At 42.5% G+C, this 19202-nt stretch overlaps 1 protein-coding gene and 1 long non-coding RNA gene across 2 annotated transcripts; both read right to left on the reverse strand.

Moving 5' to 3' along the window:
- Positions 1-14921: 14921 nt before the first annotated feature.
- LOC142398138 (uncharacterized) lies at positions 14922-16270 on the reverse strand. Its single transcript, XM_075482117.1, has 2 exons — positions 15746-16270; positions 14922-15473 (listed from the first exon to the last, which is right to left on the reverse strand). Exons 1-2 carry the CDS (start codon positions 16268-16270, stop codon positions 14922-14924), a joined length of 1077 nt encoding a protein of 358 aa, XP_075338232.1.
- A 327-nt stretch (positions 16271-16597) lies between these two features.
- LOC142397118 (uncharacterized) lies at positions 16598-18871 on the reverse strand. The gene is made up of 4 exons (XR_012772667.1): positions 17669-18871; positions 17504-17581; positions 17284-17402; positions 16598-17176 (listed from the first exon to the last, which is right to left on the reverse strand). It is a non-coding gene; the product is annotated as an uncharacterized LOC142397118 (long non-coding RNA).
- Positions 18872-19202: the final 331 nt, after the last annotated feature.

The raw sequence follows: 19202 nt of genomic DNA on the forward strand, positions 1-19202 counted from the left end.
AAAACTGCGTTCAAGTATTTAAAACATTATAACAATACATGCCCAGTAATATTGTTGTAATGTTTTAAATTAGACAAAACTGAAATCATTGTCTGTGGCCCACAGAAACAAAGAGAAAGTGTTATCAGTCACCTTGAGACTCTCTCTCTTAAACCTAACTATCAAGTTAGAAATCTCGGGGTAATATTGGACTAAGACCTGAACTTTAACAGCCACATTAAATCTGTAACATCAGCAGCTTTTTACCATCTAAAAAACATTGCCAGAATCAAATGAATATTTTCTAAACCAGACTTAGAGAGACTGATCCATGCGTTTGTCTCCAGCAGGTTAGACTACTGTAACGGCCTGCTCACTGGGCTCTAAACGGCTATAAGACAGCTGCAGTACATCCAGAACGCTGCTGCTCGAGTCCTGACTAGAACCAGGAAATACGACCAGATTAGTCCAGTGCTCAGGTCTCTGCACTGGCTTCCTGTCGCTCAGAGAATAGACTTTAAAACAGCTCCGCTTGTGTACAAGTCTCTTCATGGTGAAGCGCCAAAGTACATCTCTGACATGTTAAAGCCATATGAACCAACTCGGGCTCTGAGAACCTCAGGGAGGGGTCTCCTGCTGGTGCCCAGAGTCAGGACTAAACAAGGTGAGGCTGCGTTTCAGTTTTATGCTCCTAAAATCTGGAACAGTCTTCCAGAAGATGTGAGACAGGCCTCAACTCTGACAATGTTTAAATCCAGGCTGAAAACAGTTCTGTTTAGCTGTGCATATTACACCTGAAAGTATTTTATCTGCACTCTTCACTTTTAAGTTAATTAATTAATGATTATTTTTTATAGTTTTATTTTTCCCCCTCTTCTTTGATTGCTTTTAACTGTGTTTTAATTTTTATTTTTTAAATGCCTTGTCTTTATGTAAAGCACATTGAGTTGCCTGTAGTATGAAATGTGCTATATAAATAAAGATGCCTTGCCTAATACAACAAAAAGTTGCATTTGTTTTTCAAGCTGAATAAAGGCACACACTTTGCATCCAGAAGACCCTGCAGGTTTTTATTCTAAAGGGATAGTTCGCCTATTTTGACATGAAGCTTTATGACATCCCATATTAGCAATATCATTTATGAACATCTTCTTACCCCCTGCTGCGTCCTGTGAGCCGAGTTCCAGCCGAGTTTTGGCATTGACGAAGGTATCCGTATCACTGCGGGCTGTGCAGACCGAGCAGTCCCCTGCTTCAGAGCAGTAAACTCCGTAACAGGTGCGGCTATCGTTAGGTGGCTGTACGCATTGATATGAAGGGAGGCAAAATTTGCGCCAAGTGATTGTGAGGTCTGACTTTTTCTGGATGGACCATTTTGTGATGCAAATGTATTACTCTTTTGAACGCATATTATTTTGAGAAGCAAAACGCTTTATTTTTTAAACCCTAGCCAACTAGCCGGATTACCTTCGTCAACACCAAAACGAGGCTGGAACTCGGCTCACAGGACGTAGCAGGGGGTAAGTCAAATTTAATAAATGATATTGCTAATATGGGAATGTCATACAGCTTCATGTCAAAAGAGGCTGAGTGAATGTTGCAGTATGCATGGCTTTAGACGATTTTCTGTGTATGTTCTCACAATGTTGATAAGTCCAGCCTGCATGACCTACCACAGAGTTCATTTTGGTGTGGCAGTTGTCGTTCCCATCTGCCATAAGGTCATGTTATATTTAGGGCTGGGACTTTAGCGCGTTAATTTCGATTAATTAACTACACACATATTAGCGCGTTAAAAAAAATTAACGCATTTTAATCGCACACTATAATTTTTTTTTTTTTTTTTTTAAATACAGACGGATGGAAGCGTCGACAAGAGCGTGGTTGTGTGCAGATTATGCAACAAGGAATTCGGGTATCACCGCAGCGTATCAAGCCCAGAGGCGGCGCTAAGGGGTTGCTTGCGGTTGCTATAGCAACCCCAAGAATGTGCTCAGCAACCCCATAGCTACCCCAACTTTGGGGCTAGAGGCAGGTTTACTGCTCACAAAGAACAGAAGTGCAGTGCAACAACGACAACAATATTAAGAAGTAAAGAATCACGTATGTTGCTGCGTGGTAGTCTATCCCCGTTTTTCGTTCTTTAGCTGATAAATATACATATGGAAAGGTATAAAACACCAGCTTTACTGGTGAAACGGCTATCCACATTGTTCCTAGATCTACAGTAGCTGTGGTAATGTCATTCTACAGTCAGCCAATCACGTCTGTTCTAAATTACCCGGGGAAATCGGAGGTCTAAAATAATATTTCCATAAAGCAGATTTATGAGATAAATAGAAACCCTATTTAATTGTATTCTCAGTTTAATTCGTTTTTGAATAGTCATATGTTACAGTTTTCCTCTCATTTTAGCACCCATTTACTCATAACATAGCTAAACTGCAATTCTAAATGGATATTTGGCGATTCTAACTGGAATATGGCGATTTTGAGAATGTCCTTCTTCAAGTAACACAAATAAGGTAGGAAATCCCAGTTGTTTTTCATATGCTCGCCGAAACACTATTATCAAATAGTCTTCTTGTGACTTGGTTTGTTAGCAGTGTTGCCAATTTAGCGACTTTGTCGCTAGATTTAGCGACTTTTGGCCATCTCTGGCGACAAAAAAAATAATCTAGCGACTTACGGGCTCAATCTGGCTGAATCTAGCGACAATTTAACTTGTTTTGTGAGTGACAAATCAGTTGCCCCGCGACACCATACAAGCCGAGACAGAAGCACTGCAGGACGGCGGCAACCCGGCATACTGTCATTTCCTGTCAAAACGGCAGTGTCAAGCTAGCTACAACGAGGGTAGGTTCACTTCCTGTTTTCAAAACAAAAGCACCTTTTTATCGTAATGGCTTTCCCTATGATAAAAGGCAACGGGTATTTTATTTTGTCAAAATAACCGGAAGTGCGTTGCTCACTGCGGCTAGCTTTAGTAGCGCCGAATTCGTCGGAACAAAATTGTAAATAGCCGGTATTTTGGCAGGTTTTTAACACGTTGGGGATCTAAACAACTACTTTCTGGCCTGAAAAGTTTCAAATGTTGCTAAAGTTTACAGAGTTTAGAGCTGAAATCAGCTTCAGGCCGGCTGATTTCGGCTCGGTTAGTAGCGAAACTACCGTATATAATATGGCGTGGTTACGTCACTTATGACGTCATGACGCAATCTAGCGACTTCTAGCGACTTTACAGAGAGCCAATAGCGACTTCTTGTGATTTTTTTTTTTTGGCAACACTGTTTGTTAGTTGACTCTAGGTGCTTGCAGTCTATCTGGAGCTACTTGCTAAGTAGCCTAGTGTCAGTGCAGTTAGCACCATCTTTTGAAAATAACGGACACACTTTTTACTTTATGTTAGGTTGCCAGCGTGCTTCCTCTGCCATAATGTGATGCGAGTAGATTGGCTTCAGTGGGCTATGTGTCCGCTGTGGCAGCGGACAGACTGGTGTGAGCAACAAGTTTGAACGTAATGTTGTGCCTGTGTGATTTAGCACTGTACGAGGATACTGTTGGAAGCCCGCCGGGTAGAACTATCTCTTGAAAGTTGTCGCCTACAACTGTTGTGCGTCAGATGAGATGAAATAGAAAGTCCGCACTGTAGCTCATTCACTCCCAGCTCTTTTTTTCCAAGATGAAGTTGATCAAACTTTTGACTAGAAACCCCTCACATTCATGCAGCAACTGCATAGCAACCCCAACGAAAAATCGCTGCGCCGCCGCTGATCAAGCCTCAAATATCACCTCAACGCTAAACATGTAGCAGCTAGCGTGGAAGCTAACGGGGCCCAACGCAGCTTAACATCCAAGATTCTATATACTGTGTTTTCATGCATGCTACATTCAGATTTCAAATAGGGATATGTTCTGTGTTTGTTGAAATATTGTTGAAAATGTTAATTTTCTAAAGGATAAAGTATATGCGATTAATTTCGATTAATTAATTTCAAAGCCTGTAGTTAACGCATTTACAGGGCTCTCAAGTTTTCAAGTTTGCTTGGAGTGAGATTCGGGCGGGGCAGGGGCCGGGCGGTGTGCGGGGGGGGGGGGGGGGTTCTTTCGGGTTTTTTTTGGGGGGGGGGGTCCCTTGCAGTATCCCATTGCCATAAACTAGCTACTTAAAGAACAAAGAAATTGTTTTATTTATACCAAAATCACAAATCTTCACTTTTACACTAAATTCTGCTATATTTTAAAATAAATTGTTTTAGGTATGCAAAGTCTTAACAACCAAAAAAAACAGACAAATTAAATTAAGAAAAACAAACATAACCCCAAATGGGCCCCTTGAGCAGTCCCTCTCTGTGTGTGTTTGTTTATGAGTGTTGTTGTAAGTGTTTGTGGCAGATTTTGATGCTTGATGACTGATATTGGGGGCTCCCATTTAAAGCACTGTGGCTCAATGTCAGCCATTTTCACAGTCACGATGGATGACAGAGTTCCATTCAGAAACAAAGTGTTCCTGGTCTTGGTTTTATTGAGCCCCACCATGGAAAAAACCCTCTCTGCATCAGCATTTCAATGTGGCAGAACTAATACCAGTTTGGCAATTGTAGATAGCCTTATTGGGAATCTGTTCATACCAGTCACCTTTGAAAAAAATTAACCACGGAAGCCTAATTACACTCCTACATATTTTTCATTTTTCATTAAGTTGCTCATGTCAAAGGGTGTGTGCTGAATATTTAGACCTACTACTCCAACGAACACTTTAACCGGCAGGTATTGGTCTTTTACAAAGAGTAGGAAAACTATAGTAACTAATAAAAGATTAAAATAAATGAAGATATGACCTGCTGATGATCCTGACGGTTCTCTTCCACCTCCAGCTCGTCTACAACTTCTGCACGCTTTCAGAGCATAATAGGTTATGTCCGCTGTGCATTCATGGGACGCGTGCTTGCAGCTGAAAGCTATTTCACACCCGGCAACAAGAAATTCTGTTTTCTGATTGGCTGAGAAATTCTATTTTGTGATTTGCCGATGGGTTGCTAAATCAAGACAGCTGTACCAGAGCTATAGTTCTGAGCTGTACAAGCGCACAGTAACCTGCCATTGACTCGTTTATAGTATCGGCCATTAGAATTTCTGTGCGAGGAAGTTGATCATTTCTCAGCGTGAGAAATGGCATGTGTGGCGTGTGAACTTGTTGAAATGCGTGTGTCTCACGCTCATTGCGTGAGACTTGAGAGCCCTGCGCATTTAAAAATTTTAATCGAGTTACAGCCCTAGTTATATTGCTTGCTTTTTTTTTTTTGTGATTATCTTTTTATTATATATTTCAAAACATACATCAAAGAGGTATCAAAAAGGCACCTTATGGATAGACAATAAAATAAAAAAAAATAAAAATACAATACAGAACGTAACACACTCAGCTTGTGCTGGCAGCAAACTCAAAGAGACAAAGTATTCATAGAAGGTCTTTAAGGGCAGCAGCTATGCTCATCCAAGTGTTTACAGTGGTTTCCTTTGCTTTATTAATCTTTGCAGTTGTACCTTCCAAACACACTATATAGTGAAAAGAGACTATCCAAAAATTTTTAAGATTTGTATCTGGGTGTATCCATTGCTGCAATATAGTCTTCTTAGCAGCAGTGAAACCTGACATCAACACTCTTTTTTCACACAGAGAGAACTGATACATTGAATCATCATTAAGCAAAAGTAAGCAAGGGTTCAAGTCAAAGTCCAGTCCTGTGAGACCACGTAACATACGGGTGACATAGTCCCAAAAGCGTTGAATAACTGGACAGTCCCAGAACATGTGCAGGAATGTACCAGTAGTTCCTGTGTTACAGATGCTGCAGTGAGGGTGGGTTATATGTTTCATGAGATATCGCTTATAGGGTGCATGATAGAAACGGTGAATAGTCTTAAAATGGATAAGTACATTACAAAGATTTGACCACACTGTTTCCCAATCTGGTTCGAATCCCAACCAAGAAAGTTCCAGATCCCATTTTGATAGAATCTGTAGAGGTTTCTGAACATTAGTGAGTAAATTGTTATAGATTCTTGAGACTGCACCCCTCGAACACTTAATGGGATTAATCCAACAAAACATTGGGTGGTCGTTTAAAGTAGAGTTCCATGGGACACCATAAGCTTTCATAGCTGAACGCAACCTGAGGTACAAGAAGAATGAGAAGCCCTGTAAATTATATTCTTGTTGGATATTCTGGAATGTGCGCAAACCATTTGCATCAAATAGATTAGAGAAGGTGAAAACACCCTTGGATGACCACAGAGGATAAACAAAAGGTTTATGATCTGACAGGAAATAAAAGTTATTCCATAGTGGTGATTGCTTGAATAGTTTCTTTGAAAGACCTGATGCTTTTTCAGCACTGCTCCAAGCAGCTAATGTTGAAGAAACAATGCTACTCAACTTAGAGTATGATTTGCGATGCCCTACCCAGTGAAAGGTCAATTTTGGAGCCTATGAGGATGCACTAGAGCAGATTCTATGCTTCTCCACGGTACTGCACTTTCAGTGTCTGCCCAAGTGCGCATGACTCTGATTTGAAATACCCAGAAATAAAGTTTAAAATGAGGAAGTACAAGCCCCCCTTCTAATTTTTGGCGTTGCAAGACACAAAAACGCAATCTAGGTTGTTTGCCATTCCAGATGAATCTAGATACTGCTGAGTTCAATTCTTCAAAATATTTTGGCGGAGGTATGCATGGAATCATAAAAGACAGGAAGTTAAGTCTAGGTGAGACATTCATTTTTACTGTACTTATTCTGGCTTGCATTGAGATTTTAAGATTAGTCCATCGCTGCAGATCAAGTTTTATTTTCTGGCTCATCTCACTGAAGTTCATGTGGATGATCTTTGGCAAGGAATCTGCTATTTTAACTCCAAGATAAGTGAATGATTTAGTAAATGCAATGTTGGTAGGGAGGTTAATATGTTGTGAGATGGTATTAAGGGCCATTTGAGATGACTTATCCCAATTTATTTTGTAACCTGACATAGTACCAAATTGATTAAACAATTCTAACACGCTTGGTATAGATACATTTAGGTTTGAGAGATACAAGATTATGTCATCTGCATACAATGATATGTGATGATGTGAACCATACAATGTGACAGGGGAAATAACTGGACTCTGTCTAAGGGCCTGGGCTAATGGTTCCAATGAGAGAGCAAAAAGAAGCGGTGATAGAGGATAGCCTTGACGGCAACCTCTTCTAAGTGGGAAAGGTGCAGAATGGGAGGTGCCTGTTGAGATGGAGGCTGTGGGGTTTTTGTAAAGGGTCTGGATAGTACCTATAAACTTAGGGCTAAAACCAAAGTGATGCAATACGGTCCATAAGTAGTCCATTTCGAGTCTGTCAAACGCCTTGAGCGCGTCTAGGGAGAAAACTGCGCAGGTATTGGGATATGTGTGGGCGTGTTCAATATTGTGTAGTAGGCGGCGCATGTTGTCTGATCTTGCTTTTGTTTAACATGAAGTTTAGCTCTGACACTGTGGCCCAATCATTTTTCCTCCCCTCAGCCCTACAGTTAGACTTTATTCCTGTTTTACATGTTTGGAGATAGGCTTGGTGTCTGTTTTTCATTTAGCCATTCAAATCACAGAGAAGTCTAGTTATAAAGTTTACACAGGAGATCGCTACACCCCATGCTGTATTAACAGGAAGGTTTATGGGAACGTGTTTCTTTTGTTTGAGTAAAATGCAGGATAGAGGAGGTTGGTGTATCAATGGAAAAGTGGCTTTAGTTAGAGGTGGTGGTGAAAGTGAAATGAAAAAGTTAAAAACAAGCAGGTTTATTGAAGCACAGGTACAAAACAAGACTGACTGAAACCACGCAGATGAGTAACACAGCCAGAGAAAAAAAGAACGATGATCAGACAGACTAACAAGCGCAGAAGGGAGTGAAGACTGCTGTGCAGTGTTTACCCCTTTTGGCATTTTTCCACATTTGTTACCGTACAACCTAGAACTAAGATATGCTTTTTGTGGGGCGATCACAACATGCTTTGGGCTTTGAAAGGGTAAAATATTTTTAATTTTACGAAAAGAAAAGAAAAACTACAGTGAAAAAAGTAACTCGAGTTTGCATATTTATTCTGCTTGTTGGTGAAAGAAGCAAGAAAGTTAAAGGAACCAGGAACATGTTAATACCGCATTTACATCAGGTACGAACATGCAGTTTTAATACTGCACAATGGTTGTTGCACGGTGCAATAGCCATTATATGAAACATGTGATTTACTGAAATTATATCAATGATATCCTATTAAAATGTGAGTAATCTATAGACAGTTCATACCTAGTTGACTCTCCAACATATTGGGGTGGGGGAATGTGTAGAGGGTTGCTCCATGACACTGGTGGGCAACTGATGCTAAATCAAGGAAACAGGAAGAGAAGACGCAGCAAAAAGCTGCCTAGCTATCTGTGCTGGGTACTAACGTTTAAGTAATGAGTCATGGTTGACATTTTACTGTGCCAGCCGACACATTCTGTTGCTATAAAACACAAAAAAAGGGTTTCTGTGTCTCCTCTGATCCTTAGCAGTTAGTTCTGCACGCGGGAGTGTTTGTGTCACTAACCCAGTTAGAGGGATGGGAGACGTGGACACCTTCCAGAAGTTCTCACAAAGGGACGTTGATATTTAGTTATGCAAAAGTGCTCTAAAGACTTACTTTTCTGAACAAGTAACATAGTATCACTGCATGAAAAGTGGGATTTTCGTCCCTGTAAACGCCCGAAAATCTCCCTAATTTTCGGCAGTTAACGACAATTTACAGGCTGCGAACGTGGCGTTTGTCAGTGCCACAAATTGTCGGGAATGAACCATGCTCACAGCTCTAATTAGCATATGAATGTAGAAACCGCGCGCCTGGCGCTGAATGTCCTTACTAAGGATTGGATGAAAGCACTACTTTTCAAACAAGTAAAATCACTCGTGATTGGTTGGCAGAGCTACCAGTAGGCAGGCTCAAATGTAATACCCAATAATAAAGTATATTTATTATTATAATATATATATATTTATATATAGATATATTAGTGGTGGGCATAGATTAATTTTTTTAATCTAGATTAATCTCACTGAAATCTTGAAATTAATCTAGATTAATTTAGATTAAAATGGCTCATTCAGGGGTCCGACAATCCGCGGGGTTCGCGGAAACAGACGTGTAAACTTTAGTTCCTATCCAAACAATAGTCGTTTAATCCTGACACTGTTGCAACTGCCGTGTCGAGTGCTTCAATACAATAGTGTAGTAACCCCACGTATACCTTTCTCACTGCAATTAAGTTTTATTTCGGATTTATTTCGGATTTTATTTCGAATTTAGTTTCTTTTTTATTCTTTTTCATTATTCCTGATCTTCTCAGGTGTACCAAATGTAGTTTTACATAATTTGTAACGTGATGTATATCTTGAATAACAAATTGTAAATAACAATTCGTGTCCCTGCCCTCTCTTTCCTCATGTTTTTTTCCGCGGGGGTGCTGCACAGCCGCGGGGCCTTTGAACATTCTAAATGGGACGTCACGAGCTACCAAAGCTACCAAAGCAAATTCTCAAGCGAAGCTTCTCCAGCGAGGTCGCTCTTGGTGAACACGCAGCAGGCAGACCAGCTTATTCACATGCATGGCTCCAGCAGTTTCTCTAGCTTCGCCAACTTCTCATATTCAGCACTTGTTGGGAGGGCCAGGTGGTGCTGCTGTTGAGATAGCGTTGTGTGCAGTGCGTCTCTGTTGCGCCACACGCGCAGTCTCCTCCTTGCGGCCACCATATTAGGAGCGCTGTCTGTTCCTACAGAGCAGATTTTGTCAACTATCCCCCACAGATTAGCGACCTCCATAAACTGCCTAGCACAGGCTTCTGCAAAGTGGCGTTCTTCTGTTTTCATCACACCTAACAGCAGACAAAGTACATCAGCCCACACCCGAGCTAAAATATCAAGGTAAAAGTCATCACAGTTTGCTTAGGCTCAATATTTTGACCCAGTTCCCAACCCAACTTTGAGAATAGATTAACGGCGATATTTTTTATATCGCCCGATAAGACTCTCAAATTATCGCAGCACGTTAACGCCGATAACGGCCCACCACTAATATATATATATTATTATTATATATTTATTATTTAATTTATATGCTATTATGCTGTATATCATTGTTCTCTTATGTAGGCTACTACACAACATGATTGAATTTATTGAGGCAAGGAACATTTACCAGAAACACGTTTATGCAAAGAAAGAGCTTTATTTAAAAAAAACACACACACACACAGGAGATCTGCCCACACAACATGTATGGGTAGCTGACACAGAGTCAAAAAAGAGTACCCAAAATCCTGGCTACAACTGCGTGAACTGCCGCTCTGCAGCCTCAGAGCAGTAGGTGACTGGCGGCGTTCTGTGCGAGGGCTGGCCGTGTTGCAGACGCTTATGGTGGGTCGCTCTGTACTTCAGAGTCCCCTCCAATCGCGACTGCAACGTAGTACAGAGTAGAGATGCTTAACTCGAATCTTTTGGGTGATCCGGGCTGATCGGATCATTTCAAGGAGGTGATTCGAGTTATACGGATCACTTGAATCACTTGAGTCACTTATTAAAAAAAAAAAAAAAAAAAAACCTTTCTGCCCTTAAGTAGCCTAGCTATGTACCTCGCCTTTTTTTTTGTCCCATTTATCAATTCATTTTGATAAATCAAAGAGCAGCCTACGGCTACAAGTTCACTCATTTATTTTTGTCAAGTAATAATTCAATGCCATTTTATCTGAAAGCCAGACATGAAATGATTATTTTTCAACGACTGTACAAGATGCATGAAGCCACGCTAGCCGAGCCTGTAGTGAGCTACAGAGGCTTCAGCAGTCAGATGGGTTGACGACGACAATCCTTGCTGCCGGCAGAATCGAAACTTAAAAAGATCCGAGTTGGCAGTGATCCGCTACTTGCCCGTCTGACCGCTGAATCGCTGGCTCTGAGTGATTCAGCGGGTCAGACGGGCAAGTAGCGGATCACTGCCAACTCGGATCTTTTTAAGTTTCGATTCTGCCGCGTGACTCGACTGGCCGTGAGTCACCCAGAGCCGGCATGATTCGCCCGACTCAGCTTGCGAGCGAGCAGAGAGATAGAGCCGAGTGCGCCGCGACCCGCGACTCGCAGAGTGATCCGTTCGAGCAGTACGAGGCTGCGGCTACACGGAAACGTTTTTCACTGTAAACGATACTTTTTCTTATCGTTTCGCTGTCGCGGCCACACGGAGCCGGCGTTCTCACTACCCCAAAACGATATTTTTTGAAAACGGGTTCCAGAGTGGGAAAGTTTGAAAACGGCCTCGTTTCGTTTCCATTGTTACAGCGAAAACGTTTTTGCGTCAGTCAGTCACATGGCTAACGCAGTGACGTATACACATACGTCAGTGACCAGAACAAAAAGCGGAAGAAAAAGACAACAACAAGGACAGACAGCGATCACCATGGACCCCGCAACAGTAGTAGCACTCATGCAGACACTGCTTCAGACACTGCTTACTACAGCGGCGTTGTTGAAGGAACATTTACAGGTGATGTGCCAATTCAACGTGGAGCAAGAACGGAATTACAACTTCGTGCGCCAGATTATGTCGCACCCACAACGGCGTGTAACCAGACGGGCCACAAGAAGGAGATTTTGGGTGAGACCTGGAAGAACTAGTAGCTGGTGGGACAACTTCGTGAATGGCGTTGTTCTGGAGGAAGAATGGAAAGAGAACTTTCGCATGTCTAGGCCTTCGCTTGTGGCCCTGAGTGAAGAACTTCGTCCTCACATTGAAGGCCAAACAACCAACATGCGTGAAGCAATCGCGCCGTTAAAGAAGGTTTGTAGTGCTCTCAACACTCGTGGCATAATTCACTTTCCTATACGTGTTCCATTATGTGTTGTGTTGTTTGTTCATCATCTTCAATGTTGTACCTAACGTAATGTTTGCGGTCTCTTTGCAACGTCTACAGGTTGCTGTTACGCTATATTACCTTGGCGACATGGGCACGCAAAGGAAGACGGCTAACTCCTTCGGGTTGTCCAAGCAGACTGTCTCCGTCGTCGTGAGGCAGACATGCGAAGCCATAGCTCGCCACCTCGGTCCGAAGTACATGAAGCTGCCCTTCACAGAACCCGAGGCTGAGGAGCTTGTGTCTGGCTTTCACCGTGTCCATGGCATGCCACAGTGTGTGGGAGCAGTAGACGGGACCCACATCGAAATTAAGCAGCCATCTTCCAACGCCACGGACTACATCAACAGAAAGGGTAAACATACAATAAATGTACAAGCTGTGTGTGACTACAAACACCGATTTATGGATGTAGTTGTGAAGTGGCCGGGCAGTACCCACGATGCCCGAGTGTTTGCCAACTCAAAAATCAGCACACACTTTAAAACTGGCAAGATTCCACCACTGAAAAAGCAGATCGTGGATGATGAGGGACCCATCCCCATATTTCTGCTTGGTGACCCAGCCTACCCACTTATGCCTTTCCTGATGAAGGAATACTCGAGCGGTGGCTCCACGCCACAAGAACAGTACTTTGGGTTGAGTTTGTGTAGGGCACGCATGGTCATCGAGTGTGCTTTTGGTCGGCTGAAGGCCAGGTTCAGATGTCTGAAAAGAGCAATGGACATTAACATGTGTGATTTGCCAGTTGTCATCTACGCCTGCTTTGTCCTGCACAACTACTGCGAAGAAAGAAGTGAGGCAGTGGACGAACTGTCTGTGGTGAGCGCTCTGCAAAGAGACCAGGAAGTGCAGCCTCCCACACGAAACAACAGCTACCTGACTGACTGTAACGAGGCAGAGGGGAAAAGGGTTAGAAGGGTGCTTACAAAGTTCCTTGACCCTTGAACATTTTCTGTTGTATACACTGCCACTTGTCTTTTAATTCACCAATCATTGTGTGTAAAATATGTCCTGCCCAGCCCAGGGATACCTTAAGGTGTGTGTGTGTGGAAGCTTTTCCAATTGTTTGTACATTGCATTCAGTGTTTGTTAATTTGTTTAGTTAAAAGGATCCCCATTAGCTGACGCCAAAACGACAGCTAGTCTTCCTGGGGTCCAGACAAAACATACAAAGCACAAAAACAGCAATACTGAAAGTGTACATTAAAATACAAACAATAAAATAATGAAAAACAACATGCGCTTCATTTATGCACTAACATAACCTTGCTATATTACATCATCGAGATGAGAACAAATATATTTTTAGTTTCTTTTTAAAGACAATTCTCCCTTTGATTTCACGAACCACCACTGGAAGATTATTCCGTAGCACAGCTGACCGATAGAAAACAGTCCTCTTCATGGATTCAGACTTAGGCGGTTGTAAAGTGATCTGTCCACTACTTGCCCCTCTAGTATAATCGGAGTGTGTATTTGAGCAATAAATTATGTTATCATGAAGAAATGAGTGTGAGTATTTATAATTCTGTGAAAATATATTAATATATTAGCCGGTAGTCTATGCTTGACCATCTGCAAAGCAAGACATTCATGCATCACTGCAACACTAGCTCTTGCTGAACAACCAAGAACCAGTGTTGTGTACAGTTTTACATTTACTGTACATAATTTTTAATACAAAGTAACTGCAGTTTGTTTCCTGTCTTTTGTAACACATACACAGTGTAGCACATTAATAGCTATACATTCATTTCTTATAAACAGCTGTGTAGAGTTTAAAAAAAAATAGCTGTACAGTCATCTCATAGAAACACCTGTGTGTTTCATGTGTGTGCCTGTCTTAAGTGTGGTGTTTTGCATGCAACACAAACAGGCATTCTTATAAACAGCCCCCCATCATCAACGAGCACTTCTCTATTCATAGCTGATGGGCGCTCGGAAGGCAGGTGTCTTTCATGTAAATGGTTGCCATCCATGAGTATGTAGCACATTCACCGGTGTACATTGAAAAAGATGACCCATGACAATCAAGCCACCGCCCACCCCATTATCACCTAGTACTTCTCTATTCGTAGCTGAAATGGTTGGCATTCCTGTACAGGCGAACAATGGCTTCACCGTTACTCATCGGACACAGGCATGCTAATTTTTATAGGCTACAGAATTTCAAAAATTTTTTTGTGGAGAAGTGAGCTCATGTAAAAAATGTCTCACAGTACTCACAGTCATCATCTGCAGCTCATCCAGAACGCTGCTGCTGGAGTTTTAACCCAGACTAAGAGATCTGAACACATCACAGCAGCTTTAAAATCTTTACTCTGGCTTCCATTCAGTCACAGAATAGATTTTAAAAGCCTGCTGATGGTTTACATCTGTGATATGTTCAGAGAATATAAAGCCAGCAGAGCTCTTAGATCCAAGGACTCAGGTCAGCTGGTCCAGTCCAGAGTCCAGACTAAACATGGAGAAGCAGCATTTAGCTGTTATGCTGCAAACAAAAGGAACAAACTGCCAGTGGAGATTAAACTTTCACCAAATGTAGGCATTTTTAAATCCAGGTTAAAAACATTTCTTTTCTCATGTGTCTATACATGAAGTATCTTTTAACTTATCTTGACTGTTCTCTGTTTTTAAATTCATTTAATTGATTTCATTTTTTTCTCTTTATATTCTTTTATGTATTTTTAATGCTTCTTGCACTCACTGCTGCAATGCTCTTATTTTATGTAAAGCACTTTGAACTTTTTGTACATGAAATGTGCTATATAAATAAATTTGATTTCATTACACTCCACTGTATGGTGCACCTGCAATTCATGTGGGCTTATGTTCGCCATTGCTCTGGTACTCACGATCACAAATCAACAGACTGACAACCATTGTCAATTGCTCTTTTTTTATTGCACAAAAGAAGCTTTAAAAAAATTCACACACAATATATTACAGTAAAAGTTCAAAATGTAATACTGCCTACAAGTCCACATCATCCTCCTGCAGCAGTGCCCTCCGGAATGAATACCCTACAGCGGTGCGTGCACGCGGGTTCATGTGAGATGTAGTGTGTGTAGGTGTGTAGCTGGCCATGTAGGTCGCGGCATGTGGTGCTGGTGTGGAGAGGTGCGGAGCATGTGGTGCTGGTGTGGAGCGGTGCGGCGCATGTGGTGCTGGTGTGGAGAGGTGCGGAGCATGGGGTGCTGGTGTGGTGAGGTGCGGTGCATGGGGTGCTGGTGTGGTGAGGTAGGGTGCTGGTGTGGTGAGGTGCGGTGCATGGGGTGCATAAGTATGTGGAGCAAAGACTTGCTGTTGCTGGAATATGGTTTTTACCATGTCAAATCCAGACTCGAGGGTGTGCGAGAGTCTCTCGATGTTGGCGTTCAGGCGCTCCTTGGTCTCACGAACATGCATCTCCGAGCTCTCCATGAGCTCGAGCATTCGCCTCCTGATTCTCATGTCCTCCTCTGCTCTTGCTTCTGCTGGAGCCTTCCTCTTCAGTCGGTTGGTCCTATGATTATTAAGTTTGTCCTTAAAAACAAAGCAAATACATTTTAGAATGCATCACCACCAATCATGCACATTATTGCACAATATATTTAACATAGCACACACTTACATTTAGCCATAGGTAGCTAATTATAAATATTTCCAGTCCATGTTTCTATTAGTGATGTTGGCTTTGATTATGTCCTCGATTGTAAGTTGCTTTGGTTAAAATGCGTCTGCCAAATGCAATGTAATGTAAGTGGTAGCCCACTTTAAGGCATGATGCAATGGTATATGGAACCATGAAACCTTACCTGAAGCAAATTTCTCCTACGCCCGATTTCTGCGTCTGAGTCTTGGGTGGGTGCAGGAGAGGCTGGTCGGTCTGTGGAGGACTGTGGGGACGCGGTGGAGGTCTCTTCCACCAGATCGCCGCTCTCAAAACCGGACGGAATGGCGGTCGCTGCTGGCGATCCACCCCAGATCTCGTGGCAGAGGTCGTAAAATATGAGGACCACACGTCCGTGGCCACTCCTGCGTCCGCTGTCGACAGCATGGCGGTATTTGTTCCTCACCGCCTTCAGCTTTGCCGTGATCTGTATTTTTGTAATGTTGCTGGGCTCATGGGGAAAGTCCTTCCCTGCAGCCGCCGCGTCCCCAGTGTTGTATTGCTGCTGGAAAGCTATAGTAATGTCTCTGTACTTGTTTTGGCAAGTCTCCCAGTCTATATTTTCCTGGTATCTTGCCGTTTTGTAGTCCAAGGATACCCGCAGGAGTAACTCCACCTCATCGTCGGTCCAGACGAGAGAGTCGTTTCTTGTAGACGTGGACGCAGACATCTTCCTTGTTGTTGTTGTCGTTTGAGCTTCGCGCAGGTATAAGTAGGGGCGTACACGCATGCGCATTGCTTCTTCTAGTGTTCTGGTGTAACCGGTGGGGGTGGCTTACAGCGCACCTATAGGTGTGGCGTGTGTACTGCATCGTTTCATCGTTTCCATCCGTTTTCATCCGTTTTCGTCTGGACCCGCGTCATTACAGCAGCGTTGCCGTGTGGTCGCAAGAATTTTCGCACCCGTTTTCAAAAAAACCCTCGTTTCGTTTTCGTGTAGCCGTAGCCCGAGTCAGCGGGGATCCGTCCCGTCAGGACGGATCGCAAATCAGGACGGATCAGTAGGGGGCATGGCTCACTTAACCAACAACAAACGGGCTCGTGACAAACGGGGCGGGAGTTAGGTTTCGTTTCACTCAGTGTGTGCCTGTGACTGTGTGTTCGTGACTGAACTAGTAGGCAACTAAAGAGGGATATATATATATATATATATATATACACATATATATATATATATATATATATATATATATATTCCGGTTTCATCATTTCTCTCACGACAAAGGTGCAAGAGCGCTGTAACTGCCATTTGTTGACATAATGAAATGCCGTCTGGCTCAACTTGGGCGGATCTTTTTTTTTTTTTTTTTTTTTTTTTTTTTAAGGCGGATCAAATGCATGCCACCATCCGGTCTGCCCGGGTGACGTATTTATCCGGGTTGAAAACCGGATAACCCGGATTTTGTTACAGCTCTAGTACAGAGTTCGGAGAGGTCCTGGCTACGGAAGGAGGGAGAACGAACTATCCATCCAGACACCCCGCCAACAGTGCCGTCTTCCTCGTCGGACATCAGGTCGACTGTAGCGGACTTCCAGAATTCCTCCTCGGCCGCTACTAGCACACTCTGTCCAACAGCTATAAAAAACAAATAAATAAAGGCAATCAGCACTGTGCTATGCACTGCGTATGGACACAACACATCTATCAATGCATCTGAAAAATAGTCAACAAAAAAGTCTTACCCTCTTTCTTCTCGACCTACTCCGAGCTGAAATCTTCGCAGCTTCCGCCTAATCTGAAAGCCCTGGCTGGTTATATCGGAAACTCAGGCATATGCTTTCATAGTACGTCTTACAGGCCGCTGGAAAACAATTAAATGAGAGTGGAATTAAAAAAATCAAACGTAAGTCACAGTAACATCAAGCAAGGAAGGAGAACCACTAAAAAAAAAAAGTTACTTACACACAATTTCGTCATTATCAGCATTGTGTAAATCTGGACAAAAAAGAGGTGACAGCCTCGTTGTGAGGAGAGTTTAGCCTGTGAAAACAAATTATACAGTTAACTAGCTATTAACGTATCCATTTCCTTATACAGAAGAATGAAAGTATATTATTTAAATCTTACCCTTGCTCTGGATTGTAGCGCCTAGTATTGGTCTCCGAGTTGTGAACTCGGCGTACGGCTTCCTGTACATTACAAGACAAAAAATATACTTTAATAAAGAAACTTACACTGCTTCTGTTGTTCTTTTGCAAGGCTACTTTTAGCTTGGGCTACCAACAAAGGCGTGGTTTTATAGTACATTTAGCTTAGCTAGCAGTCATCAAACATATTCTTACCGCAATCTTAGGATTGTGCACCCATCTTCTTTTCTTGGAGTTAGCCTCTGGACAGCAACCTGGAGTTAACGGCACTGAACTGCTCGTTCATGCCAGTAGCAACCCGACTCAACCGACGAGACAGTCCGCTGATGGTAACCAACAGTTTCTTGTGGTCGGTCTGCGGACTGGCTGGAAGTTGGTCGCGTACAACCAGAGGAGTTGAGGCGGAAGAGCTAAATGCGAGACGCCGTCCAGCCATTGTAGCAAAAATCCTTACTAGCGTGTAGACAAGGCAGCAAAACCACAGAACCTGGAGATGAAGGTCTGAGAACTAGCTAGGTACGATAATGTTTGTTTATATGCTAGTCGTGCACGTAGCCGTGGCCATGACCTCTCACGTGATGAGTAGTAGAAGGCTCATCGGGCTCCTCCAATCACATGCGAGGTTATTGTTATACGGAAGGACTCGCGAGACAAGCTCGCCCTGGCTCGCGTCTAAACGGCGTGCCTGTGAAACTCTTGTTTGTTGAAAGATGGAAGTCCCAAGACTGAAGGAAAGACCTCGGCGCTTCTGTGAACATTGTAACTATGAACTCTCTCATTCTCAGTATTATGACTACAGAAGGCGCTATTTCAAAAATGGAGTTTGGGAGAGAAAACCCAAAAGGTTAATATTGTGGATGTTAATACATCCACTGTACATTTAAGTAAGACCAAAGAAAAGGTCACTGTAGTCATGCCATTATGCACAGTGGTTGAGCTCTAGGATGACAGGGACAACAAGAAAGCAGACATTCCCAGCTGCACTCCTCCTCCAGGCAATTGCATTCCCACCCATAGCGTCTTATTCTTATGTGTAGCCTTAATTCTATTCTTACTGTTCTGTATTTTTTATTCTTTTTTATGTTATTGTTGAGTGTTGTACTTTGAGAGCAAAGATTAACCAGAGTCAAATTCCTTGTTTGTTTACGCCAACCTAGCCAAAAAAGCAAATTATGATTCTGATTTTGTGTATCTTTTTTTACATAACATTTGCCATTGCTAATGACATACACAGTAGTTAATCTAGCATACTTTCATTAAATAAATCAATTCAAGCTAAAATGTAAGAGTCTATAATTAGGCTATACTTAGCCTAATCTATTTGTACCAGAGATTTTACCTTTAAGAAAAATCTCACCTGGGATATAACTCCCCCTGCAACCCTGATTTGCATTTGTATAGCCTCCCCTAGAATTAGGAGCAGGGGGGTCATAGGGGGATGACTGCCAAGCCAGGCCCACGTCAATTTCCGGCAAATTCACGGCAGTTTTCTGCATTGCCTGCAAATTGCCGTA

This window comes from Odontesthes bonariensis, chromosome 13 (genome assembly GCF_027942865.1).
Source record: "Odontesthes bonariensis isolate fOdoBon6 chromosome 13, fOdoBon6.hap1, whole genome shotgun sequence".
In the NCBI taxonomy this organism is placed as follows: Eukaryota; Metazoa; Chordata; class Actinopteri; order Atheriniformes; family Atherinopsidae; genus Odontesthes; species Odontesthes bonariensis.

Bases quoted from the DNA above. Each gene is read 5' to 3' on its own strand.
- LOC142398138 (XM_075482117.1), bottom strand. From the start codon at position 16,270: ATGTCTGCGTCCACGTCTACAAGAAACGACTCTCTCGTCTGGACCGAC. The intron at 15,474-15,745 runs GTAAGGTTTCAT...TTTGTTTTTAAG, and splicing joins GTAGGAGAAATTTGCTTCAG to GACAAACTTAATAATCATAG.